Source organism: Lonchura striata, chromosome 4A (assembly GCF_050655825.1).
Source record: "Lonchura striata isolate lonStrDom1 chromosome 4A, ASM5065582v1, whole genome shotgun sequence".
Lineage (NCBI taxonomy): Eukaryota > Metazoa > Chordata > Aves > Passeriformes > Estrildidae > Lonchura > Lonchura striata.
Genome location: NC_140742.1, coordinates 8994494 through 9020693, shown reverse-complemented (window position 1 = coordinate 9020693; position 26200 = coordinate 8994494). Strand labels below are relative to the sequence as shown.

The window sequence follows — 26200 nt, the reverse complement described above, 5'->3', positions numbered from 1 at the left end:
AGCCCCTCCTTTTCATATACTGGACTGCTTAATACGATCTTATTATCCTGAAGGCTAATCTTTAAAGATACATGTAACTGATTGCTTTAAAACTTTTAAAATGCATGGCTTTGTAGATTGGATTTTAGTTGTTATAGATATGTCACATCCCACGTATGAAAGTTACCGAATGTTTTGGGAATTAAAACATTTATTAGATGAAAAGCTGTATTTATATAGTTAATCAATGGAAATGTAGAACATTTCTGGCATAATTTCGTAACTTCTCAGTTTGAACCTGATGTATGCTATTGTGCCCAGCTGCTGTTTCAAGAGGCTGGGTGTTTTTTACAGAAACACTTTTTACTCTGACATGTATGAAGTTGGGACCTGAGACTGCAGATCTTGCTATCACATCTAATTTTCTGTACAGAACTAGTGAAAATGCCTCCTCATAGAGCTGGTATGAAGAGAAGTGGACTGAACAATGCTTTGTTACTGAAAATATGTGAGCTGTGAGTTGTACCTTGTGCTGAATACTGAAGTCAAAATCCTACAGGTTGGTTTTAAAGCAGAAGTACTCAAAGCCCATTATTAAATCAGTCTATCTGCCTGAAATACAATACAGCAATTATTATATAAAGCCCTTTCTTCTTAATCCAGGGTTTCCAAGCAATGCATAGAAAGCCTCACCTTTCATAAAACCCCTTATGCAATTTTCAACAGAAGCATTCAATACTGAACTTTTTTTTGTTTAACTGAAACAGCAGGAAGTAAGAGCTAATAAAGGTGATTACAGGCAGGTGAAGTCCAGGTGAAAGAATATCTGAATTTTACAAAGCAGTTAACAGTATAGTTGAAAATAAGGTATGACTCAATTGTTTTGATTTGTCCTGGAGAAGATCTTTGTGACAGGTGTAGGACATGTCAGACGAGGGAGATTAGTGATATTCTCTACATTTAATTGGTCATCATGACCTGCCTGGTTAATGTACAGCTTGGTAAGCTGCCTGGCATGATTCTTTTGCACAGTCAATGCTGCCAGTCACTGTTGAAGGAAGGGTTCAAGTTGTAATGAACAGACTAAAAAAGAAGCTAAAACCCATCCATTTTCTTCAGCACTTTAGAAGGAAATAAAACCCATGCCTGCTGCTTTGTGAGCAGCTTTTGTGACATGCTTCTTCTTTCACAAGAAATTCTGTTTTCCTTGAAAAAGTAACAGTCTTAACAAAGTGTCATACCTCCTCCCCAAGAAGTATTAACAATGAGCTTTGTCTTGTGTTAGCATCATTTTGTTACTATTTTTCTTTGTGATGCATAATGTTCTGATGTACAGATTAATCCTTCAAAGAGTGTTCAGTTCCTTGGAAAATGCTATGGAGTAACTTTAGAGTCAAGGGATTGGGTCTGGTAAGGATAGGTTACAGCCTTCCAAAACTCCAGCTTTTGCGCAGTACTAACAATTACTTGGGTTTTTTTTTCTGCCTAACCCTGTTTTTGCAATAGAGCATGTTCTCTATTTAATATTCTGTTAAACTTTTAGTAGCAAACTGCATTTACAAGCATTCCCTTAGAACATATTTTACTCAATCTATGCATTGGATAATGTAACAGATCAGAGAAAGACAATATAAATTTTGAAACATTAGGGGATATAATATATAATATTTGGTTGCAGTAAATAAAAACAATCTCCACCATTATGCAAGAGTATTTTATTTTCTGCCTTAAACAAATAAAAGCACATTTCCAATTTGAGGTAAACCATTAGTAGTAGTTTGCAAAGAGTATAAATGTCTCTAAAAATAAAACAGCAACACAAAGGTCATGACAAGGTCTATGTGAGTCTCTAGACCTTCGCCAGGTAGTTCATACAGTACCACTTTACACAACTCTGGCTCAAACAACCTTGCTTTTCATTGGAAGGCCCAGTGCAACCAAAAGAAAATCCCAGGACAGTGTTGGGACTGAGGGAGAGTCAGTTGCTCTCACCACAGATGGTCTCAGGCACTTTAATATGTTGTGTCAACTTGTTTATGAAAGCTGCTGTTCTGCAACACACTCTACTTCCAAACGCTTTTGCCTAGCTTACACCTTCCCACTCAGAACTCAGTTCATCATTTTGGACATGTTGCCAAATTGAAACAACCAGACAGCCGAGTCAGAGAAATAAAACAGAGGGCACTACACCAGACAGGCACCCTGGATATTCTGCACTAGCCGAATCACCTGGACAAGAAACAAGTTTACAAGTGATCAGCAGATCATTAGTTATCTTGGAATTTATAAGAAAGTCTTACAGAAGTGTTTTGGACGATGAACATTTACATTTTTCCTTGGTCATATCCATTTACCCAGCCCTCTCAGGTAGGAGGCAGGTCACTTAGAAAAAAGCCTAGTAATTAAGCATAGAGGTAAGCCAAGAGAGCAAATAAGTAAAAAGCAACTCAAAGGTCAAGTCCACAGGTATAGCATTGCTGGTTATGCATGAGATTGTGTCATTTCTTTTAATGGCAACATTCCAAACCAACAAAGGCCTCCATGCAGAAACAGCTTACACTGTTTTATTTTGTACAGGAAGCTTATGTATGTTATGTTGACCAGTAATGCTTCTCTACTAGGTAAAGGTGCATGTACAAGAGCACTTGTTAATCATGCCATACCAGCAACTTTTTGTTTTTCAGGCCTAGGAATCAAGAGCAGCTGATCTCCCATGTTTAATATAATTCCATTAACATTCATAAGAGTGCTTTTTTCTAAGAAGAAAATCAAATGAACAAATGAACAAGTCACACTCCATGATGTACCTTTAGGGATGCCTAGTTCTACTCATTATCTAAACTTCTGTTAGATGTGCTTTAAAAGTGAACAGAGAATATTAGTCTATGCAGAATTATGTATGTTGAATACATCAAGCATTCATCAGTCTTTATTAAATACTTAAAAGTGATTTAACCTCTCAAACATTCTTAATCTTTTTCAAAAGCAGTGTTTCATCTGTAAGTTGTTAATGCAATATCTTGAAAGCCAAATTATCTTAGATAATAATGAATTACACTGCACAACAAATGAGTATGATGCTTTGTGGACAAACAAAATATAGTCCCTTTTCTGAAGGAATTACAACCCAGGGGCCAGATCCTGCAGAAGCTAACACAAAAGAAGATTTAGTGGTGTTTGTGTTGCATATGTGAAGTGAGTCGTGTGCTTGTCTCCACAGTTATAGATTGGTAATGAAAAACTTGATTTTGACCTACTTTGCACTAAACAGTGATAGCAGAAAAACAGTCCTTTATTGCCAAAATTGCAGCTTATTTTTGCACAGACATTTGTCATGCATACTGCTTATTATGTGGGTTTAAAGGAAGACATAATAGACCTTCAGAAGCTTCCCACTGAATTTGAAAAGGAAATATTTGAAAAGAAACCATTGACTGTACCTCTGGACCTTTTGTAAGCCTGGCTGCTGTTGCACCTTGTGAAACAGAAGTGGAATGTTACAAATGATCCTTGAAGTTTCAAAAACAGATTGTTCCTCACTGCAGTATCTACTCTTTCTTTCCATCCTGGGCATCTTTTTCGTCTTCATCAGAGTACACAGTGGGTTCCTCCCCCTCCTTCAGCAGCTTACCAACATGATGATACTTAACTGGGGGGGAAAAAAAACAAACAATAATTTTTCTGGTTATAAAGAGACACCTTTTTAAACTCTTCTGTTTTCTGAATGAACAGGATAGCTATATTTCAATAAAACAGCTCTGAGCAACTTGTTCCAAACACTGGGGGAAAGGAGAAAAGCTAAAATCAGCTACTAATACTGTTGGTAAGAGTAACGTGAAGGTGACTCTCATTTTATTGCCTAAACCAAAAGATGAATAAACACAAACTGAGGGACTCACACAGCCAAAGAAATAGAATCCTGGATTAGATTATTTTTCTTGTCAACGTTAAAACCAAAGGCATTGTTAGACTATTTACATCTATTAAACATGCACACATATGTGCACACACGGACACAACTTGGAAGGGGTTTTATTTTTTGTAATGTGTATTACAAATATTCAATAGGACAAAAGGGAGATAATTTCTCCCAAAGATAGAGGTAGGTCTGCTATCTGATTATATGATTAAGCCTCTGATTTATTTTATATCTCCTTTTGAGCATGTAAAAATGCCAAGACATGTAAGGACTGAGAGCTATACTATGTTGCCTGTCAACTTCAACAAAGCAAAAGAACCCCCTGATTACAGGTGTGTCAGATTAGCAACGTTGTTACAACAATTTAAAGCAACTATTTGACATATTAAGTAGGAACACAGTAATAAAGACAGTGTATTTCACTGTCAGTCCTGATGTTCAACACTTGTAAAGGGAGGTTTAACATTAGTTCAAGTCATATATTTGATAGCATAGTTCTGGTTTCTGGTATAAGCTTGTTAGCATAATAAAACAGCTATTCAGTGTGGCATGATTAACAGTCTTAATTAAAACAGGAAGAGGGCCAAAATAGTAGGGGCACATCAGGTCAGGACTGAGATTTCTAAAGACATGTGGAGAAAACTCCATTGTAGTTGGTTATAGTAAATCTTTCAACACTAGATTTAAAAATAAAACACAATTTATTTCCGCTATACTAGTTATTGGTGTATGCAATTTCATCATTTTTGTCCCAGCTGGCTACAGCCTTTTAACTATTGCTTCCCCTATTACCAGTTAACTGCTTCTTTGTAAATAGGTTTAAAATTGCTTACATGTGAATTGTGACTCCCAGTCCCTCAAGGTCTCTTGCTGTGTAGCGTTGAGATCAGAGAGGTCGTCATACGTATCCCTCAGTGCCTCCTTATCCAGGCAGAAAGTGGCAAGACCTCGGGATGCATCTCTTCCAGCAAAAATCCCATATGGGCCCTCTTTACAATAAAAACATAAGCAGCATTATTGCAGAGGTAATGGAAGCTACGTTATCTTCATAGATCACAGTCCCCAAACTAAAAGAGATGATGAGTTTCTACCCTGAGCCATACATCAGTGCCTCAAATTTCTGAAATGCTTTAAAGTTTTTATTCTAATTGGTAATAAGAGAAAACAGAGGAAGAGGACAAGAAACAAAATAATGACTGAGGTTTGCTGAAACATCAGGACAATGAACCACACAACGATGCATGGTACATATAAGGATAAGGATAAGCATACAGACTGGGATGCACATCCTTAGAATAAGGAACAGAGGAAGGATTTCTATGTCTGAGGTGAAATGGAAGTTTTCTAATGGATACTCCCAACTTGAGATGAAAGGATGTCTTGACAGAAAACACAGTAGAGCTACTAGAAACTATCAAGTTGGAGGAAACATCTATTAAAACAAAACCCAAGATGAACTCAAATGATCAAAAAATTCAACTCACAGCAGATAAGAAACATCAAGATAAACTCTTGCTAAACTTAATTAATGATTAACTTGCTTGCATGACAATCCAAAAATCGAGATATTACATGTTCAACTAGACATTCAAAGTTCTTCTAAAAAGAGCTTAAAGAAGTTAGATGTGAACTCTGATTTTTGTAGAGCACATGCCAACTTCCAGAGTGTGCTTTTTCCTAAATTAATCAAAAGAATCTTACTTTTCCATTAAATTGAAAATCAAACTAGCCAGACATTGTGGTGAACCATTCGGCAATTACCAAATCAGATGCAACAGGCAGCTTTTATTGCCATCAAGGAAGGAAGCATCTAAAGCCTGGACCTTATGTCAAGTGGGTTTTGGGTTGTGCAAATACAGAACTGCACATTGAACTCGCTGTACTTATCATCCTGACTGCTGCAGAATGCAAAGTTACAGCCTGGCTTCATCCAGTGACGGTCTTGTCTATGTTTGGCCCAAAAGTAGTAACTGATAATGTTTCCAAAAACATGGTGTCTCCTGCATTTTTCTCCTCGTCTCTTAAGTATCACTGGCAGCTTGCTACTGCAGCTACCAGGCTGTCTGGACAGCTCAAGAGTGGTTATGCCAGGCAGATCCTGGTATAAATGAGCAAGCCTCAGTGAGCCGTTTAACAGGCAGTCTCTGATAAAAATAAAACCCCATGACCTCGTGGAGGTGATAAAACTCTTTCACCTCTTCACTCTTTCACAGTCCTATCCACCTCATCCCTGGCTGCTCTACAAGCATATGTTATTCAATCTTTGCACGTTTGAACTATGCTCCTGGTAGAACGCTGTTTTAATCTAAATTGCCAAGTATTTAGTATAAATATTATGCAATAGAGTGATACCCACTAAAATGGAACGCAATGGCAATACTGAGAGAATGCTTCGCTTGTGCTGCCTGCCATCAGGCAAAGGTAACCCAGGCTGACAAAGCCGCCCAACCTCTTATGGTACGTGTAGCCTGCCATTCGTGGGAAAACACCGAGAATAATGAAACAACGTAAACCGGCAAAGCCGGAGTTCCCACAGCACGGGGCCCGGCTCTGGAGGCCGGGCGGCAGCCGCCACCCTGCCCGCGGCTCGCCGGCACAGCCCGCCAGCGCTGCAGGGGCGCGCAGCCGGCCCGGCGAGCAGCCGCGCCCTCCCAAACCTCCCAAACCTCGCACCGGGACCGGGCCGGGCCGGGGTCAGGCCGTGATCCCCGCGAGGGAACCCCCGCTCCCGGCAGCACCGCCCCGACCCACCCCGCGCTCCCCGCCGGCGGCCCCGGGCGGAGCGCCCGCGCTGGGCCCGGCTCGCAGCCGCCGCCCTCACCGGGCCCGTAGAACTTCCTGGCGCGGGTCACGTCGAAGACTTTGCCGTTGACGGCCATGAGGATGCGCGGGTCGCTGACGCCGTCGAAGGGCCGGAGCTGCTCCAGCGTGAAGTCGCGGCGCTTCATCTTGGGCAGCGGCGGCGGGTCCGCGTCGCCCGCGGGTGCGGCGGGCCGCTCGCCCCGCAGGATCTGGTAGAGCAGGAAGAGGCAGAGGCCCAGCAGGCTCAGGTTGAGCGGGGAGCCCACGATCTCCAGCAGCAGCCCGCCGCCCTCGCCCGCCGCCGCCTCCTCGCCGGCCACCGCCACCTCCTCGCGGGCCATGGCGCCGGACTGCGCGGCGGCTCCGCGGGCTCGGAGCGCGCAGCACGGAGCGCGGCCGGCGCGGCGGGGCGGGCCGAGGGCCGAGGGCAGGGCCGAGGGCAGGGCCGGGGCGGGCCGAGGGCCGGGGCGGGCCGGGGCTGGGGCTGGGGCCGGGGCGGGCCGAGGGCAGGGCCGGGCCCGGGGCCGGGGCGGGCCGAGGGCAGGGCCGGGGCTGGGGCTGGGGCTGGGGCCGGGGCGGGCCGAGGGCAGGGCCGGGGCGGGCCGAGGGCAGGGCCGGGGCGGGCCGAGGGCAGGGCCGGGGCCGGGGCGGGCCGGGCGCCGGGCCGGGCCCGGGGCCGGGGCGGGCTCGGCGCTCCGCGGCGGCCGCCGGCGCTAGGGGGCGGTGCGGCACCGGCCGTGCCCGCGGCTCTCCGGGCCGGGCCGGGCCGGGCCGAGCCGGGCCCGCCGCGGCGGCACTCGGTTCCACAGAAATTCCGGGAAAAATAACCTCGGGATGGCGTTGGACCCGTGTCAGGGCTGCCGCCATGGGCCGTGCGAACCGCCCTGCGGGATGGAGGCGGAGCCAGGCTCAGCTCCGCGGTGCCAAGCGCTGAGACAAGACGCAGCGGGCAGAAACTGATGCGCTGGAAGTTCCACCTGAACATGAGGAAGAACTTAACCGTGCAGTGACTACACAATGGAACTGATTGTCCTGAGAGTTCGGGGAGTGTCCCTCACTGTCGAGATTCCAGAAGCGTCTGGATGCATTCCTGTGCCTCGGGCTGACCTGGGCAGGGAGGCTGGACCCGGTGACCCACTGTGGTCCCTTCCAGCCTGACCCGTTCTGGGATTCCCTACACTCGCTCCACCTGTGCTAGTGCACATCTTCTCTTTCTTGGCAAGGCACTGACTTTTCCAAGTGCTCTAGAAATGTTGTCAAACCAAACAGAAGAAGAGGGAAGAAATTACCAAATTTCTGGGTTTTTTTCATTCAGGTATTACCTCCAGGCCCCACAAAACCACAGAAGCAGCGACCACGATGTACTAATATAACATGAAAATAAAAAATTGTCCTGCCACAGAGCTCTGTATTCATGTTTCTTCTCAGTGGAGGCTTCGGTGAATTAAAACTTAAGCTGAAGGAAATACTAACTTGGATGTATCTACTTGGTGTGGTGTTCATATGGTGCAGCAAATGGAGTCCCAAATACAGGTACAATACAATTGGTGACTTCTGCTCCTCAGTATCAAGTGTGAGAATGCGCAAAGTGATGCTTTGGGCCTGAGTAGTTGCCTTTGCAAATTGTGTCCTTCAAAAAGAACACAAACAAATGCCCTGCCAGAGTATCGTCATTCTCTCTACACGAGTCAGTACCTCAGGGTACGCGTAGAGGAGAAATGCAGTGTACCAGCCTTGATCACAGAATCGCTAAGGTTGGAAAAGATCACTGAGATCACCAAGTCCAAGCGTTAACCTGATCTCACATGATAGCTTGGCAGATGGTTCATCCTGCTGCTTCAGGGGAAACAGGCAGCTTTTACTGACCTAGCCCTGGGACATGTAGTTACAGAAAACTGCAAGAACTACATTGTGTTTACTTTCTAATCCTCAGTGTTAGGAATATTTTTAACTCTTTGGGTCAATGCAGATATGACTTTGAGTGCTAAGATGTTTAGACACGTTGGCTCTAGCAAGGGAGGGTGTTTGGTTCCACCTGCTGTCTCCTTTGGGAAGCTCCTTGTTTTATGGATCAGTACTGGAACTTGGATCTCTCCTGTCATGTATGCACTGACTTTGCTTCCAGCTGAGATTTGTACTTGTTAATAAAATAGCTCTGCATTTTGACCCTATTTCAGATACTAGAGAAATCTCTGAAACTTCAGAATTATTCAAACTGTATTACCTAGTTAATTCTGCTCAGTGGAGACATGACACTATTAAACTTCATTGTGTTGATATTATGTTGTAGAAGAATAGATGTAGAAAAAAAACAGCAGAAATGTGGAGGGATATTTTATATTTTTTTCAACAGCGAGGAAAAAACCCCAAGACTCCAAAACAACCCCAACCATGAATTTGGCCTTGAACCAGATGCTAAGACAGGGAAAAGAAGCTCTGTTTATGCCTAATATCCAAGAGAAACTATTCAAGAACAGTTCATTCTTAGATTAAGAAGGGCCAGGAAACCTTGCCAAGATCGATAGAATCTCAAGTAATTTGCCATGCGAGCACTGGTACTGGAAGTTACAGTGGCCCAACTTTTCAGCTCTTTATAAAAAAATATTCATATACCTTAGAGTGCATCTTAAGCAAAAAATAAGAACAGATATTTAGAGATAAAAGGGTATGAATAAAATTATAATACATCAGTTGGAAATACCTAAATTCATGAACCTTTTGTTACACATTTCCTTCTAGCAAGCCTACTTGGCAATTCCTTTAAACAGGTTCTAGTCAGAGAGGAGTTGGCCCCAGGTCTAGTTAAACACCACTGGCATTAGCTGTGCTCCCACACAGGTTTTCCTCCCCATTCTGTAGACAATAATAGCTTTCTCCTTTAAACTATTCTGCTTGCATCTATGAGATGGGTTGATAGCCTCCAACACAGTGTTCTAGTATAATACTCTCTTCTTATTAATTGAAGAAAACCCTGGAACTCGGACAATTTTCATGTCCTTGCAAGTCAGGATAGTTCTGCCAGTTTTAAAGTACTCTTACTCTTATTTTTTAATAAGCAGCATTGATCTGTTAGAGATGAAGAAAAATTAGCTCTGTTACACCTCATCATTCTTCCTACTGCACTATTTCCCCTTTGTATCTTGTCTGGTAGATTTAATGCATCTTTTAGAGCAAATTTAATGATTCTAAACAAAGTGTGCTTTGCCTGGGTTCCCCATGATTCTATTGTTACCATGTGGTTTTGGGCCTCATGTTCTCTCATTGTTCCTGTGGAAGCCCTTCTCAGGAATTCCTTTCTCTGACTTACCTGATTAATTATTTTAATTTAAGCTAAGGCTACAAGTTTGCTTAGATGCTAATGCCTCATTTGTATTACTTGTGATTCCCAGAAGTGCTGGTCACCTGGAACTACTGCTGATTTTATTTGACCTGCAAGGAGCCAGGGTTTCCAAAGTTGAGAGAAAGTATCTCAGTCTTTTAAGTTACTGAGAACTGGTGATGAGTAACACCACTGGCAAATTAGATCTTTGCCGCCCAGATTGAAGTCTGATTATTAGCTCCTATTTGAGAATTTGAGACTTCAGCAAGGTGTTGTAGGATTGCATTGCAAACAGCTTGTGGTACCATGTAGCCAAAGAGAGAAGATTTTTGCCTTGTTGTCCAATGGCCTTCTTATATGAAGTGGGTCCGTTCCAGGTGTGAAACAGGCACCTGACCCAAGAATGCCCTGAATTACACCTAGTCCTCAGATCAAAAGCACAGACCATCTTCTTGCGGGGCTTGCTTTTTTTTTTTTATTAGTTTTTATTTCCATCTCCATCACATTTCAGTTTCTTTTTTCAGTTGCATCTTCTAATTTTCTAGCTATACTCTTCATCCAGTAATGTGCAAGGAGAAAGGATCGTGGAATGTGAAGAAGACACTATGCTGAAGGCTATCAAGATCCTGTCATTCCTGGAGATAAATCTGTAAACATCTGCAGCATAAAGCGGCTCCAGATGGGATTTTTTACCAAGTTTTAGAAAATGTTATCTGAGAGGAGTATTGGAAAGACAGGCTGTTTGTGCTGGGGAATTGCTTTCCTTAGAAATAACCTGTAGTGAACTTGCAACTAAAATCTTTCCCTCACTGGCTTCATCTTCCCTCCTTCCAGGACTATAGGTTTCAGTTCAGTCATGTGGAACAGGGCTGACAGTCACTGTGACAAGAAAGCTTGCTTGTATGTACAGCAGTAGGTACAGCAACTACACTAGGAAGTTTTAGAGGTGTCTTTTAACTATAGATGAAAATCCAGGTGTGAATTATCAGTATTGGCTCCCATTTTTGAAAGGCAGCAGGTATCAAAACCAATCTGCACAAGCTGCAGATACTTCTGGAAGAGGCAAAGAAAAAAGAAAACATAAATCCACATGTGATTCTTGCAATGTAAGAGTCTTAGTATCCCTAGGAAGCACACTCATTGACACTGAAAGAGTAAATGAAATCCCTGACTTCCTGAAAACAACTTGGATTTCCTTCCAGGTCTAATGAGCCAGAAGGATTTTATATATCAGAAGTAACTGGATGATGTGAAGGAAAATTGGTGCATGCCCAGATCAGGTCAAACCAGTAGCACTGTTAGAGGGATTAGGAAATGTTATCTCTGCTCCATTAGTGTTGGATGTGGGAATGCTATTCATGGCATGTACACATGTTGTTCACAAGGAGATATTTTTATTTACACTGGAGACATTCACTTTGCATTTTGGAATACATGAGCTGTTTTCACTCGTGTCACTGCATCCCTGAAGGAGGGCTGGTTATTTCTCTGCCAATGTGATGCAATGCCAGTTTTGCAACAGAGCAGGTCAGTCTGTTTCACTGGGAATTGATAATAAAATTCAACATTGATAGATTCAAATGTTAGAAGGTGGAAGTTATCCATAAATTCTGCTATTTTCCCAGGTGTAACCTTGCAATGTTTTTGTTGCAGAAATGCAACAAGATGGATGGATTCTCATCTCAGTTTATTTAGCTGAGATCGTTTCAGTCACTGAACTTGATTTGACACAAACGAAGACACTACATAGTGATCCAGTAGAATCCAGTTTTCAACAGGCTAAGGAAGCATGATCCATTTCTAGTTATACAATGCCCTCAATGGGAATTTTTTTCAGACCCTCAAAGCCATCCCACAGCCTGAACAATGTCACCTGAATCATGTTGCTGAGGGGATGCCTCTCGCTGTGCCTTGAGCCCTGCAGGTAATGTGCTGAGTGCTGACTTAGGCCAAGCTGAATGTTTTCCCTGAGACATCGTGTCTCAGGAGCTGAGCCCCAAAACCTGTCGCTACCATCACATGAAGCTGAGTCGGGGAAGGTTGAGGTTAGATACCAGGAAAAGGTTTTTCAACCAGAGAGTGTTTGGGCACTGGAGCAGGCTCTCCAAGGAAGTGGTTACAGGACCAAGCCTCTCTCAGCTCAGGGAGTGTTTGGACAATGCTCTCAGGCACATGATGTGATTCTTGGGGTGTCTTGTGCAGGGCCAGGAGCTGGACCCGATGATCTGATGGGTCCCTTCCAACTCAGCATATTCTGCGACTCTGTGCTCACGCCACGGTTGTGCCTTCACAGCTGAGTTGTCACAGGTTTCTCAGGCTGGAGTCTGTACGATTCCACGGACAACAAACCAGTAGGAAGCCTTGGAGGCAGCAGGGACTTCCCAGACCACAAAGGCTTGAGAAAGAGCCAAAATTCCTTCAGCGTCAAAAGCCAAGCGTTTTGTGGAAGGTGCTCTCCCAGCCACGCGCAGGCTCCGGGCGGAGGCGGCGCATCCCGGCGGCGGTGCCGGCGGTGTGTGTGTGTGTGTGTGTGTGTGTGTGTGTGTGTGTGTGTGTGTGTGTGTGTGTGTGTCTGTGTGTGTGTGTGTGTGTGTGTGTGTCTGTGTGTCTGTGTGTGTCTCTGTGTGCGTGTGCATGTGTGTGTGTCCGCTGCCGCGGGAGGTGGGGCCGTGCCCGGTGCCCGGTGCCCGGTGCCCGGTGCCCGTGGGCAGCAGCGGGCGGGGCCGGTGAGCGGCGGCGGGGCCGGGCGGGGCGGGGCGGTCCCCGGGACGGGCACGGCCCCGGCTCCCGGCACGGGAAAGGCTCGGCCCGGCCGCCCCGCGCCCACGCGGAGCCCGGCCGGCGGGTTCCCGGCGGTTCCCGGCGGGTTCCCGGCGGGTTCCCGGCGGTTCCCGGCGGGTTCCCGGCGGGTTCCCGGCGGTTCCCGGCGGTTCCCGGCGGGGCCGAGCGGCTGAGGCGCTCCTGATTCCAGCGCTGTATTCTCGGCTCCCTTCGGCGGCGAACGCAGAGGCTGGCAGGCTCCAGGGGCATCCCCGTCCCGAACTTACAGACTTGCAGTCTTCCAGTGTCGGACCTCTACGTTTTATGCTCCAAATCAGGTTTTTAACCTATGTTAGGTAGCTGGAGTTAAGTAGCTGGTTGTTAAGATGAACTGGACTTTATTTTGTCTCTTAGGTCGTTAGTGGCATTGCTGGAGTCGGTGGCTGTCTCCCAGGTGCGAGGTCCTAGCGGTGGTGTGGGGGACTGGGAGAATCCCTGTGATCTCAGAGCTTCTGTGCAGGAGTGATGTGAGAGAGGCTGTAGGGTCTCGTAAAGGGTCAGATCCATAAAGTGCTGTAGAATGAAAATACACTGTGTCATTTCTTTCATTATTATTTCGCTGATACACGTAATTGCTCGATCTTAACAAACAGCTGTATGCAGGAATAAAGCCTTAATCGCATTACAACTTCGATGAATTTTCCATAACTGCTCTTGTACAAGTCAGCGTGGCTCATGTCAGGGCAAGTGCTTTCACCCAGGTGACAAACTGCAGACAAGTCATGAACACAAAATATCCAAGAACCCCAGCAAACCACCTTCAGTCTTTTCCATTTTCTAGTTTAACTCCTTTTTTGAAATGCCATTCAAAGTGACCCTTTCCCTTCCAGCCCTTGTGCTGTCCTTAGCCCACATCCTGTGGAGAGCTGTCTGAGTGGACTTCTCTCCCTAGAGCTGTGTGCTGGGCAGAGCTTGTCTGATGCGCATGTGGATGGGGTCTCACTCATTTCAGACCTAGTGTAGCAGACTGGAGAAATTTAGAGTTATCCTAGTACACACACATTCTGATCCACTTGGGATTACAGTCTCTGTGGATCTTTTACACTTCATGCTGTCTTTCTGGTATTTGACAGAAACTGAAAGCAGTTACAGGTAACTTGAAGTGTACTGTTTGAAACCTTTCAAACAGAAAGGCAAGCTTGGTGCCCTTATCTTTTATTAACAGCTTAATGAATGTGAGTTTTCTTTTTCTTTCACACAATATAATAGATGATAATTAGGACTCCAATAGCTTTGCAGATCCATTGTAAGATAGGAAATGCAAATATATATTTGTCTTGCTGCTATACAACAAATAAAATGAAAACTTAATCCAGCGATTTCATAGGCATGGAATAAATTTTTGCACTGCTTGCTCAATTGGTTCTTTATAGTTTGGACCTCTAGCTCTATGACACATGGACCAGTACATTGGTAATGGTTCATGCCAACTCCTGAAGAATATCGTACCGGAAAATTTATGTTGAGTTAGTGAAATTGCTCATCTGTTTCCAAAGCACGTCAGTAGATCTCTTATCATAAGTAGATGACTTATCAAGAACACACTACATAAAAGCAGCTACACTTCTCCAGTGAGGTTTGCAAGGATTCCAGAACTGTCCAGTTCAATGTAGAATTTTGGTCCATATCTGCAAAATTAAAAGTTGACTTGGTTCTAACTATAGTATAAGAAAGTGCAAAGCACTTCTGACCTTGGACTTGACCTGACTTGGCTCAAGTTTAGAGTATATTTAGATATTTAGGGGATTTATTTATGTATATAAATGCTTTTTCTAATATACAAACCCAAATTACTTGAATGCTATATGAACAAAAAAAAAAAAAAATCCCTCATTTTTTTTCAGATCAGTGAGAGTTGAAAAGCTTTTCTACATAAGCTGTTTGCATATGATTCTGTCAAAGATTTGATAGAAGTTTTCAGAAAATGAAATGTCCGATTCCTGGATTGACCATGGAGATGGAGACATGCCTAATGCAGATTGGATCTTTCAAAATCTTTGTCCTTTGGAACCCACAGTACAGGGTTTTTGACTGTATTCAGACATTTGGGAAGTAGATCCTCTTTTAGGCTTCTTTTTAGTTTTTCTGGGAGCAGTTAAGTGCAGACAACTATCAAAAGTTAAATTTTATCACTTAGGAAGTGAAACTTAAGAAGTTTTACTGGCATTGGTTTTTGTTTCAAAGTTAATATTTTTTCCACTTGTAATGGCTCTTAATTTGCTGGTCAGGGAATTTACTTCAGACAAATGCACAGCTATGTTTTCTTTCTCCAGAAGATGATGTATAGCAGTCAGAGAATAAATAAGAAGTTGTACTTGGTCCAAAGACTTGCTCAATACAGGCCCATTTATTTAAATCCTAAATACATTTATTTGGAGATCAGTGGGTATTTATAATATTTCACAAGAAAGCAATAGCGTAGCTGCAAGTGCAAATACTGGAATCTTGCATAAGCATTAAGAAAAGGGCTAAGATGTTTCTCAGTTTTGAACAGCTGTGAAAATGGGTACTCAGGGAACAATAATTTGTGTGTGTGTGTGAGTCTGATACATTTAATACAAACAAACACATCTTTAGTTGTTCCTGCTTAATACCTGCTAAAATCCTCTACAGCTTTGACCAGAATGTTTCCTGTATCTGATACTCTTGAAGTGTGTTATTAATTCATAGGTATTCATTGATTTATATGAGGTCTCTCTATATATAAAATTAAAAGGAAGTACACACAATATATTAAACTGGGGAGCTGATTTTTTTTTCTGCTGAGGATTTTCAGTAATCCTTATGTTTGTGCTGTGACAGTGTGCGTGGTGTGGCTGGTCTCAATATCTCTAGTTATGTAACATAAACATCAAGCTGTGCTGTAAGTCAAACAGGGCACAAAGCAGTGTGACTGCAGCCTCTGTGGTACATCAGTCTGCAAGCTGACTGCTATGATCTGAGGAGCTGAATTTAGTGGAAAGGCTGTCATTGATTTTAATGAGCTCTGGAAATGGCCCAAACTCAGGAATCGGTGGCTTGGTTTTATTGGAGTGGCACCAGCATCGTGTTGAGTCATGTGTGCACAGATACATAGACATCCTCTTAAAGTTTAAAAGGAGTGCCAATGCCATGAGCAGAGATGCCATTTGTATTTCATCATTTTCTTCTAAATGAATTCAAACACACTGCATGTGATTTTGGTACTTGACACTGGGTTTGGTGGAAATGCAGTTCTCATCCTTCCCTCAGATGAGTTTCTATGCCAGTTCTTCTGTCTAAGTTCAATCTATTGTGCAGTTTAAACATAAATAGATTTCTCCCCATTTGGAGAGGTTTATTTCCGTGTCTTCAGCTGACAGGTTCTATGTGCAATGGGAAGGAGTGTGTGACAGGTTAGAACTTGACACCACCTCTTTGGTGAGCAGCAGACACTCGCTGATGTTATTAACAAGGATTGTTTCAACTGCTATTCATCCCTGACTCCTGCTGACTATTGCAGTTCTCCCCCAAAATCTTGTAATAGCTCACACAGCCAAGTGACCATGCAGGGCTCTGAACATTATTCTGAGTAACCAAAAGTGCATCAAAACTGGCAAAATACATCTCCAGTTACAAAGCTTGAAAGCAGGATCTTTAATAATTCAGAAACTCAAAATGAGGAGAGCACCAAATATTTTTTCAAATATACCCACTTGTTTAAGCTGTCTCCTAGTTTAGATGACTCAAAAATGCTGTGTTTGATCAGTATTATCACAACTTTTGTGGATTGGATAGAGGAAAAAAAGTAATACAAACAATTACTTGCTCTGATTCTGATTCTTCTGCTCTATTGGTCCTCAAACTATGGCCATTGCATCTTCTTAATCATGTCACCACTAATACCATTTTAACTGGTGACCAGTAGTAATTCTGCAACAGTCAGTGGCATTTCCTTTAGATGGTTTTGACTAACATGCCTTTGTATTTAGCAACTATGTGGTGAGAAAACTTTGTACAGGCCAAGAAAATTATCTGAAAGTCTTATTATTGTTTAGCATTTGAACATGGTTGTATTTGCCTTTGTGAAAAATTAAATCTCTGTTTTCTGTGGTGAGAAAATATTACAATATCAGTTTTGTAACCAGGAAAGCACTGCAAATCCATCCTGTTAAGTTAGCTCATAAATCTTCAGTGGCTTTTAAATCCTATCTAGTCTTATGTACATTAAATATAATCAGTCCCCAATAGAAGGAGGGCTTGCTTAGTATTCCCATGACCAAAGGGAAGCTCTCAGAGTGCACAACAAGCAGAATTAATATTTGGGCTTCACAGTAGCTTATCTCCAGGCAATATATAGAGTCCCTTGAGGACTCAATTAGTATCATGCCAGGAAGTATCAGTTGTATTGGCCTCTGTTATATCCTTTCTGTGTTATATCCTATCATTCTGTGTTATATCCAAAGCAGTTGTTTCATGAGAAAAGCTGAGTTTGTGTTCTTGGGTGAGTGTTGATAAGATCTGTAGAAAGGGTAGGTGACTTTTCAGCTCCATGGTGCATGGTGACAGCTGCTCCACTTTTTGTTTGGACCTGCAATGTTGGCTGCATGAGTACCTGGTTGGAAGGATCCACTTGGTAGCAAGGATGATTTAACACTTGATGCCAATACCAGTGGGTCTCAGGTATGTTCTGTTTAAAGGTTAGCTATAGGGCTGGAGTGGTGAGGCTGAGAGTGGCATTTAATCTAGGAAAGCTGTAGGTGTTCCCTGAACTCCGTGGTAAAGCAGAAAGATACTACAACAATGGACTTAAGTTTGACACGGCTTTTAACTGCAGCTTTTTTGGCTGCCACTGATCCCAGGATGATAGACACACCCATCAGCAAATAGCTAAAGTGTGTGCCAGGCTCTGTGGCTGGGAAAGACCAAGCAGAGATTCAGTTTAAACATCTGATGATGTGACTTAATGACACAGAATTGTGGTTTATTCAACAGTTTTAGGTAAAATTCTTTTGCAATTAGCTTATTTCCTGCCTCTGGGTATATATATTAGATATTTTCCCTTCCCACTACTGTGGGAACAGCGCCAGCATATTTAAGAGACAATTGAGAGCACACTGGGGTATTTAAAGATTGCCAGAACTTGTCTGAGTAATGTGTTAGGCTGCTGTGTAAGGACTCTGATGTGCTATGTGTCTACTCTGGTGAAATTGGCCCCATATGAGGGATTTTTTATTATGTGATGATTTTAAAACACTCGACATGCGGGGCCAAACCAAGTTGTGCAGTCTCACTGATTTCTAATTTAACTCAGCATTTTGATGCCAGTATTCCTGTATGAGTTCCCATGGCTGAAGGCCGGCTAGTGAACTTAAAATCTTGGATATTTATAGGGTGTCTATTCTTGTAGGGTCTTTCTGGCTGTCCTTATTGAGCAAGGAAGCATGGGAGAAGGCTCTAAAATACAGTTTCAGACACCAGGAATTTTGAGTTCAGTTGCAGTTTATGGATTCTGGAGCAGTCACTGAATTACTCGTCCTCAGTTCTCCCCTCTGTATCTGCAGTATGGAATAATACATTCTGTACAGAGGGGCACCGGTCTGATATCTCACAGATATCAAGTGGTAGGAATAAATTTATTCTTACTCAACATTTTCACTTGTTTTGCTGACTGGGGAATGAAGTAGGTACTGTATTCATGCCTTTATACAGAGGAAAGGTAACAGAAAAAACACCATGTTACCATTGTATATGCATTTGAGTTAAATGCCAAGAGTATGCAGTTCTGAGTTTTATTTTTCTGTTTATTTCCCCTTGGAGAAATAAAGCCTGCAGGCAGGACATCCTGGGACTTCCCTGCCTTTCTCGGAAGGTTAATGGTCACCTTATCTTTAGCCTTGTGTTTGCAGGCATTGGATTTCCCCAGAGCTGTGCTTCCGTGCTTTCCTGTATTATTGCTCCTGTCGACAGCACTGAGATGGCATCAGAGACGACCTTTGCTTTTGAAGTTTCATTTCAGTTGCAGCTGGAATCCAGGATGTTGATGGTTTTAGGAATATTATTCCAGATGTGTGAGTCCCTGGTTCTCCTCTTGCTTATAGCTGTACAAACAAATCAGAAGTAACTCTGTTGAAGAGGTGGGCCTGCATTAGTGTTGAACTAATATACATGGGAAGTCATTAAAGCTGATTGCTGCTCACAGCACAGGCATTAGTGGCAGCCTTGGTCTGATCTGTCTCTAAGGGACTTGGTGAGAGTGTGTGAAGGACATTTACTGGATCTATCCCTAGAGAGGAATTCGGGAAGAATGGCTCATAGAAAACCCAATTCATTATTCAAATCATCTCAGGATATTTGTTTAGACTCAGTAACTGTTACCTCTGATGTTCCACACTCAGACCAGGCACTGGTCCATGTGCCTGTAGCTACATACTGTGTTCTCACATTTCTTTCCAGATGCTCTTGTGTGTTGGTGCCTGCCCGGACACTGAGAAGGAAAAGTTCTGTTTTTGGAAATTAATATTCTCTAGCATGGTATTTTCTTATGTCAGAATGTGCAGAAATAGAGCTCCTTTGTTCAACTTCTGCACTAACCCCACCAGGACAAAAGAACCACAGTTTTCCAGTATATAAAATATTGACCATGCTAGTATTTTCACAGGAAATACCAGCTCTTCCACTGTGTCAAAAATAATCTGTTTTTCATTTAGATTCTTTAAAATCTTAGATTTTAGATTTTTGGTCCTGGATGAAAAAAGCAAAGATGTGAGAGGCAGCACATCCTGGTCTGTATATACAGGGATGCTGTTACTTTTCTAAAAATAAATTACATATTTATATGCAAACAAATCCTTGTTTATCGTAAAATGTCAAACAAGCAATTCTATCTCTGGATCTGTATTATTTTTTAGGCAATTGATATTTCCTGTCACTGAAGTCTGAGGTTGCATCTGTGATCCTGTTGCAGATCTAGAGGAAATTACCTTTTGAATGACACATGGCCTGACCTTCATCTCCAGTTAATCCAGGAAGAGTTCACATTTGGCTGGGGGGGCATAAAGGATAGATTTGGAGTGCCAGTATTTTTCTGGCCATATTTTAGAATTCAGTGAGGCACTGGATATCACATACCAAAGTTTTTCTTCACTTCCTCAGAGGAGAAGACAGTGTGTTTGTGATAAACTGCAAGAAACAATGAAGACTTAAAATTACCAAACACTGGAATCAAAGAGATTAAATTATTCTTATTATTGAAGGAGACTGCAAGAAGTCCCTCTAACAGGGAATGACAACAAAAATCCCCCAAATCCCATACATTGTTCACAAAGTGTGAAAACACACATCATTAAAGCAGCATAGAGTAATTAGACTCCAGAGCAAATATAATGGCAAATTTTTCTGGCATGAAGTATTTATTTGTACATATGTAAATATACACATTAATAAAAATATGAAATAGTGCATATTTGAATGCGTCTGACTACACTCTCTACTTTCAGTTTCAGAGATAGGCTTTGACCCTTATTTTCCTCATTATATTAATCACAGATGGATGTACAAACTCTGCAAGGCAGAAATCCTCTTATCTCCACTTCTTTGTTGTCTGCAGACCACTGTGTTGTTTAAAGCTCTGGTAGTGCAGCTTTTAACAGTGATATGTGATTAGTTGTTTCTTTAGAAATGGAGAGTTTTCGCACAAAATTTCTAAGCCTGGCCAATTTGCCAGCCTGGAAATTTCACTTGAAGGAAAGCTGAATCCCTTTCTTCTTCAGCAGAGGGTTTCTTGAGAGCCACATTTATGTTGTCACATTGCTGCAAAGTATTGCTAGGGGTACCAATGTGACATGCTTGTAAGGAGCACACAGAATCTTCATGCCTTAAACCCCAAGTGGCTCAAAGATTTGTATATGATGGCTCATCCGATCACAATGTGACATTTACCTTGCTAAGAAGTCAGTTCAGAGACATCAAAATATACTGGAAATCTGAAATGCTACAATCTATCACTTTGGTGTAGGATTTTTACTCCTACCTCTAAATTTGTTTAGTGAAATGCTCAAATGAAACTTTTGTCCCTTTCTGAAAATAAATTTTTAAAAATGTAAACCAAACACTCCTGCTTAAACACATTTTGTGAAACGCATGATTTCCTAACTGTGTGTCATCTGGTCCCTTCCTGCTGCTGTGTGTCCTGCTGCCATGCAGGCTTTGGATGAGCACTTTGCAAAATGTGAGGTGTTTGCAGTCAGGGAGCTGGGGAGGGGTTTGCCCTTAGAGATCCAGTGGCAAGAGGCTGCAAGAAACTCAGTAGCTCTGTTGGACACGAAACCTACTCAGGATTGCTGGCTGTGTGTGTAGCTCTAACACCTCAGCTCTCAGGCTGTTGGCATGTACCCTGGGTATTTGTAATATAAGTGTATTTGAGTTTTCTCCATTGGATTAGTAGTTGCTGTTGGTTACTTAAGTTGAAGAGGCCCTTTTTGCAATGACTCAAGTGCATGTGAAATAAATAGCTTGATGATTTTAGGAGCTGTATTTTGGTGCAAGGATTTCTTAATGGTTGGCTGGGTGGACCTTGCTCAGTCTTGCCTCCCTTGTTCCCTTTGGAGAAATTAAGAAACTTGTTGGGAAGTTTACCAGGTGCTGGGAGCTTGCTGCTGGTACCACTGTGGGAGGACAGGCTGCCCTGGGACTGCTTGTTCTCCCTGCAGATTTGGATGTGCAGTGATTTGGGTGTGCAGTGATTTGGGTGTGCAGTGATTTGGGTGTGCAGTGATGTGGGTGTGCAGTGATGTGGATGTGCAGTAATTTGGGTGTTCAGTGATGTGGGTGTGCAGTGATTTGTGTGTGCAGTGATGTGGGTGTGCAGTGATTTGGGTGTGCAGTGATTTGGAGGTGCAGGGGGCTGCTGCAATGTTGGGCTGTTAAGGGAAAGCCATGACTGAGTTTGAAGAAAACCATGATTTTCAAATGAAAGTAGGCCTAAACTAGGCTATTTCAATCAAGCCAAGCCACAAACTTTAGAAGCAATCCAGATCTGATTTCCAGATCTGAAATTTCAGGTGTTTAAACTTGCTGTCTTCTCTATCTTTGAAGAACCATCTTTACTCTGCTGAAGTCCATGGTTATTTGGTGTTTACCTCCCAGCTGAAAACAGTATAAATTAATTAACTGAGCAGCCCATTCACTTCAGCACTTGATGAGTGAGGAGCAGATGTCAGTGCAGTGATGTCTGGCTGTCAGAGCAGGTACAGCTCATACCTGCTTGCTTGCACTGATTTGCCTGTGGACATAGAGCTCTGATGTTTATCAACATCTAAGATTTCAGGGCTGTACCCAAAATGCTCAGTGTGTAGCCATTTGAAGCTGTGCTGGTGATAAAGAGGCAGAGGAGTTAATAATAAATCTAGCATGATGTACCTTCGAGGGAGATATGAAGATAGAGAATCAAAAAGTATTAAATCCTGAGGTGGGATAATTATTTTTAATGACTGTTTACTAGCCTGTGCTTCTTGGAAAGTAAGGGGGTTTTGGGATGGTGCAATGTGTGTTGCTAGCTGCTGGTTGCTGAGAACAGGACTATGACTAAATGGAAGCCAACAGATGAAGTTTTGCATGTTCAGGTAAGTAACTTCAAGACAAAAATATATGAAGGAAAGAAACAATATTGAAAGGAAGCATATTCTGAAGGCAAGCCATCTGAGGGGGTTTGGAGACAGGAAATCTGCTTCTTGTTAGCAAAAATGCTGATTTTTTTTTAAAGCTTCCAGGCTGTGTTCTATGCCAGTTAAAGTGATGAAATTATTCCAAAGTCATCAGGATTACACCCTTCCACTAGCTTTAGGGACTGTGCCTTCCCACTGGAAGGCCATTTGATCTTTCTTGATTTTAAAAATAAATGTGAAATTCTCATGAGGTCTTCTTCATTTCTTACTCTAATATAAATGTTTCTGTTGGCAGCATTTTTCTGAACAAGATGCCAGGCAGATTTCAGATGCAGTCCTACATCCAAGGTTTTGTGCATTAAGCCAGTCAGAATGTTTCTCCAGTAATCTCCAGGAATTCCTTCCTGGTGGTGGTTGCCCAATAACTGAAGCCTTGATTTTGTTATTTTTTTTTTCCCCTATGGGCTTTGTCTGATGGATGGAGATTAATGCTCTCTAGTGATCTTTTTTCTGCTGGGATTAAGAGTTCAGCCTGAAGTCATCGTGACAAGTGCAGTAATTCCCAACAGTGAAACTTGTTCAGGTTGAACTTCCACTAATGCTACTGTATTTTTACTGCTTTGCCTTTCCCCAAGAGACAGAAAATGTGTTATATCTTCTTGAGGTCAGCTTTGATCTGCAAATGCAAATGTACTCTGTGGATGGCATTGAAGTTGGCTGCTTGTAGAGGCTTTTGCTTTCCAGCTAAGTGAGAAACTGGACTAGAGTATGATTTGTTTCCTGTTTGTGATGGCCTTTGCAATTGTCATCTGATACTTGTGTGACAGCTTTCCTTTGTGTAGGGACCTTTATAGAAAATTGAGAAATGGAGCTGTCCATTCACAGATGTCAAACTTCTGCACTGTTAGAAAACTGCTGCAGCTCAGCCACTTATGGGACTCCTTCACAAGAAGTCTATTTCTCAAACCATATGTGTCTCTCATGAGAAAGGTATTAAAATAAAGTACTTTTTCCAAGTATTCAAAAAGGACTTCTCCACTGAATGTCTTTAAGAAACTCATATAAAAATACTTAATAATACTTCCTCCTAATGGCTTGCCAGACCCAAGTATTCAAACACTATATATCAGCTGAGAAATACAAATAAATGTGGTTTTCTTCTGATCTTCTAAGAATGACTGTAAATCTTTACTTTTCTATTATGAGAGTTATGAACCTCCTAATTTTAAATATCCATGCACTTTTTAATTTGGAGCTGATATTCTTAGCAAGCCATGTGAGTGCAGGAGCAGGCTCAGGCTGTGGCAGTGGCTGCTGCTCCCTTCCTGTGTGCAGGCAGCACCAGCAATGTGTTGCCTCTTTGGTTTTACCTCAACAAAGGTCATTGATAGCCATGATGCAAATTCACTTCCATGTGATTTTAATGCAATGTAATGCCAGAAATGTTTAGTACAGCAATATTGTCCCCAGGACTTGGGTCACCCCTGTGAAAGAGGCACCTTGAGGTTTATGTTCCCCAGCATTTACCTGTTTCCACACCCAGTGAGTGCCTCCTTTGTTGTGATAGTGAGTAGCAATTGTTAGGATATTGTCAGAGGTCATCACCAGGCTGTAATTCTGCCATATGGGTGTGCTGGCTAATTTAAACTCTAGAGCTTTTTGCCTGACCTTGCAATACTGCAGGGATGCAATATGTTTGGGTTTTTTTCCTGTTAATGTGCAGAATAACGTTAGAATAGATTGTGATTTACAGTGAATTGGGATAATGCCTGTTTTGAAAAGATCCTGTGCTCCCCTTTTGAGCCAGAGAATAACTGCAGCTTTTAGTCATTATTTCAAAGCTGTTGCAAGTATTTTCTGTAGCTTTCCTCTGTCTAAAAAAATAACAATAACAATTAATCTCCTCAGGGCTTCTCCACATCCTAATTATAAGCAAGCCTCTTATTAGTCCCACAGGGAGACGGAATCAAACGCCATATGGCATTTTACACTTCGGATGCTGTGCGTACCAATAGCTGGAAAGGGACAGGAAAAGGGGGAGTTAACAATTCATATCCATTTATGGAGCAGGCACAGCCCTCCTTGGAGCCAGTTCAGCAGAGTCTGAGTGCCTGGGATCAGGAACTTTATCTGGGCTGGAGCTGCCGGGGCTCTCGCGTGTGCGGGCAGAGTCCTGTGCTGGCATCCCCACCCAGGGGTGAATGAATGCACACAGCCTCCCTGGAAACACCATGGCTGGGTTCTACGGGTGCCTGAAAAGTGAAAAGTAAGTGCCATGCTGAGCCCTCCCCTCCACCTTTCCAAAGGGAGCTGAGTCTAGTGGGTACTTTGAAATTCTCTCTTTGTTGTATTGCAGCTGCAGCGTTGAACAAAGTGGGTTTGCCTTGGGTCTGAAGTGCCAGCCTGAGCACAAAAGTGCAAAAAAATACGTCCTGGCTAAAGTATTCATTTGGTGAAAATTGGTCAATTTTTTTCTCTTTCAGAGGTATAAACATGAAACATTGAAAAAGGCATTAAGAACCTTTTCCTGTTTGATTATAGCAAGAGGGAAAATGCCCTCTTTCCTAGTGATCAGCTGTATTGTTTCTATATTAACACATAAAAAGGAGAAATACAGAAATTCACACTGGCTTTTAAAAAATATTCAGCTAGAAGTCTGGCAGTAAATACTGGTTAAGAACTTGATGAGCTCAGTTTTTCTATAAGCAATCTGAGGTTTTTTTGTAATTACTCCCTGTTGAGAGATTTGGTTGTATTTAAATTTTTTTTTTTTTATTGCTTTGCTGGCATGTTCTTTTGGAGAATACTATCAAGGGAAAAGAGAATGAGAGATGCATGCTTTAAGCCACCATGAAGATGCATTCTGTTTTTCTTTTGACATTCTCCCTGCTGAGGGATGGAACAAAATTTCCTGCTGCCAAACCTGAGGAGTGGTTTGATGGTGTTTTGCACCAGCAGACTGCAGAGGGCTCTATTCTTGCACCTGGTGAGAGATTCCAGACAGGGAATGTGCACAGTGGAAGGCAAGTGAAATTGTGTCTTGGGGCTTAAGATGTGAATACTGATAGTTAAATGTGTGGGTAAATCCTGGATAGCAGAGGGAGGAAAGCAGCTCAAAAGTGGAGCTGGCAATTGACTCCTTTTCCTTCTCCCAAAGCTTGTATCCCTCCCACCAACAGTTTGTCTCACATTACTCTGGTGGAAATGTGCATTTTCAAAGGCACACAACTCCTACTGGATTTCTGTTAGCATTTCCATCCCACATTGACTCCTTTCCTCCTCTGAAATTTGTAACAGGGAATAAATATTTGGCAGAGAAGTTTGCTTTAGAGAAAGGGAGAGTGTGCCATCAGAACTAGTAAAAAGGGCTATGAGTGAGTCCAGATGAAGGTAGGTGGATTGGCACTTGAATTGATAAAAAGTATTAAATTTCCGTTGTTTGATTCTCCCCCCGCCACTCCAAATCCTTCAGAATCTAATGCACTTAAAACAAATTTGAAATTCAGAGAGAGGCTATAAAGTTTGGACAGATGAGGCATTTTACATGTGGTAAACCATCTCTTCTTTCCTGGTCAGTCTCCACCTGACTTATGAGGAACAGGTTTTTTTTTATTCAATAGATTATTCTTTATTGATATTCCTCAATTAGGTCTCTACACTTGATATATATGTATCCTGAGGAATATGTTGTATTCCTCAGTCTGTTATTTCAGCCCTGTGAAGTGTTCCCAGGTGAAT

General features: G+C 42.6%; 2 protein-coding genes across 8 annotated transcripts in view; one reads left to right on the top strand and one right to left on the bottom strand.

The window, feature by feature from the left end:
- Positions 1-1679: 1679 nt before the first annotated feature.
- PGRMC1 (progesterone receptor membrane component 1) lies at positions 1680-7098 on the bottom strand. The gene is made up of 3 exons (XM_021548497.4): positions 6720-7098; positions 4732-4887; positions 1680-3628 (listed from the first exon to the last, which is right to left on the bottom strand). Exons 1-3 carry the CDS (start codon positions 7039-7041, stop codon positions 3528-3530), a joined length of 579 nt encoding a protein of 192 aa, XP_021404172.1. The 5' UTR covers positions 7042-7098; the 3' UTR covers positions 1680-3527.
- A 5752-nt stretch (positions 7099-12850) lies between these two features.
- Positions 12851-26200, top strand: part of KIAA1210 (KIAA1210 ortholog) — a 49031-nt gene continuing 35681 nt past the window's right edge. The window contains exon 1 of one of the 7 annotated variants that reach the window (XM_085570873.1): positions 12851-13117. In XM_085570873.1, coding sequence (XP_085426999.1) covers positions 13104-13117 — 14 coding nt within the window. In that variant the 5' untranslated portion in view covers positions 12851-13103. Of the gene's footprint in view, positions 13234-22051; positions 22267-22298; positions 22421-22478; positions 24729-26200 lie in introns of those variants that run through there. The other 6 variants (XM_085570871.1, XM_085570874.1, XM_085570875.1 and 3 more) reach the window with 6 other exon arrangements.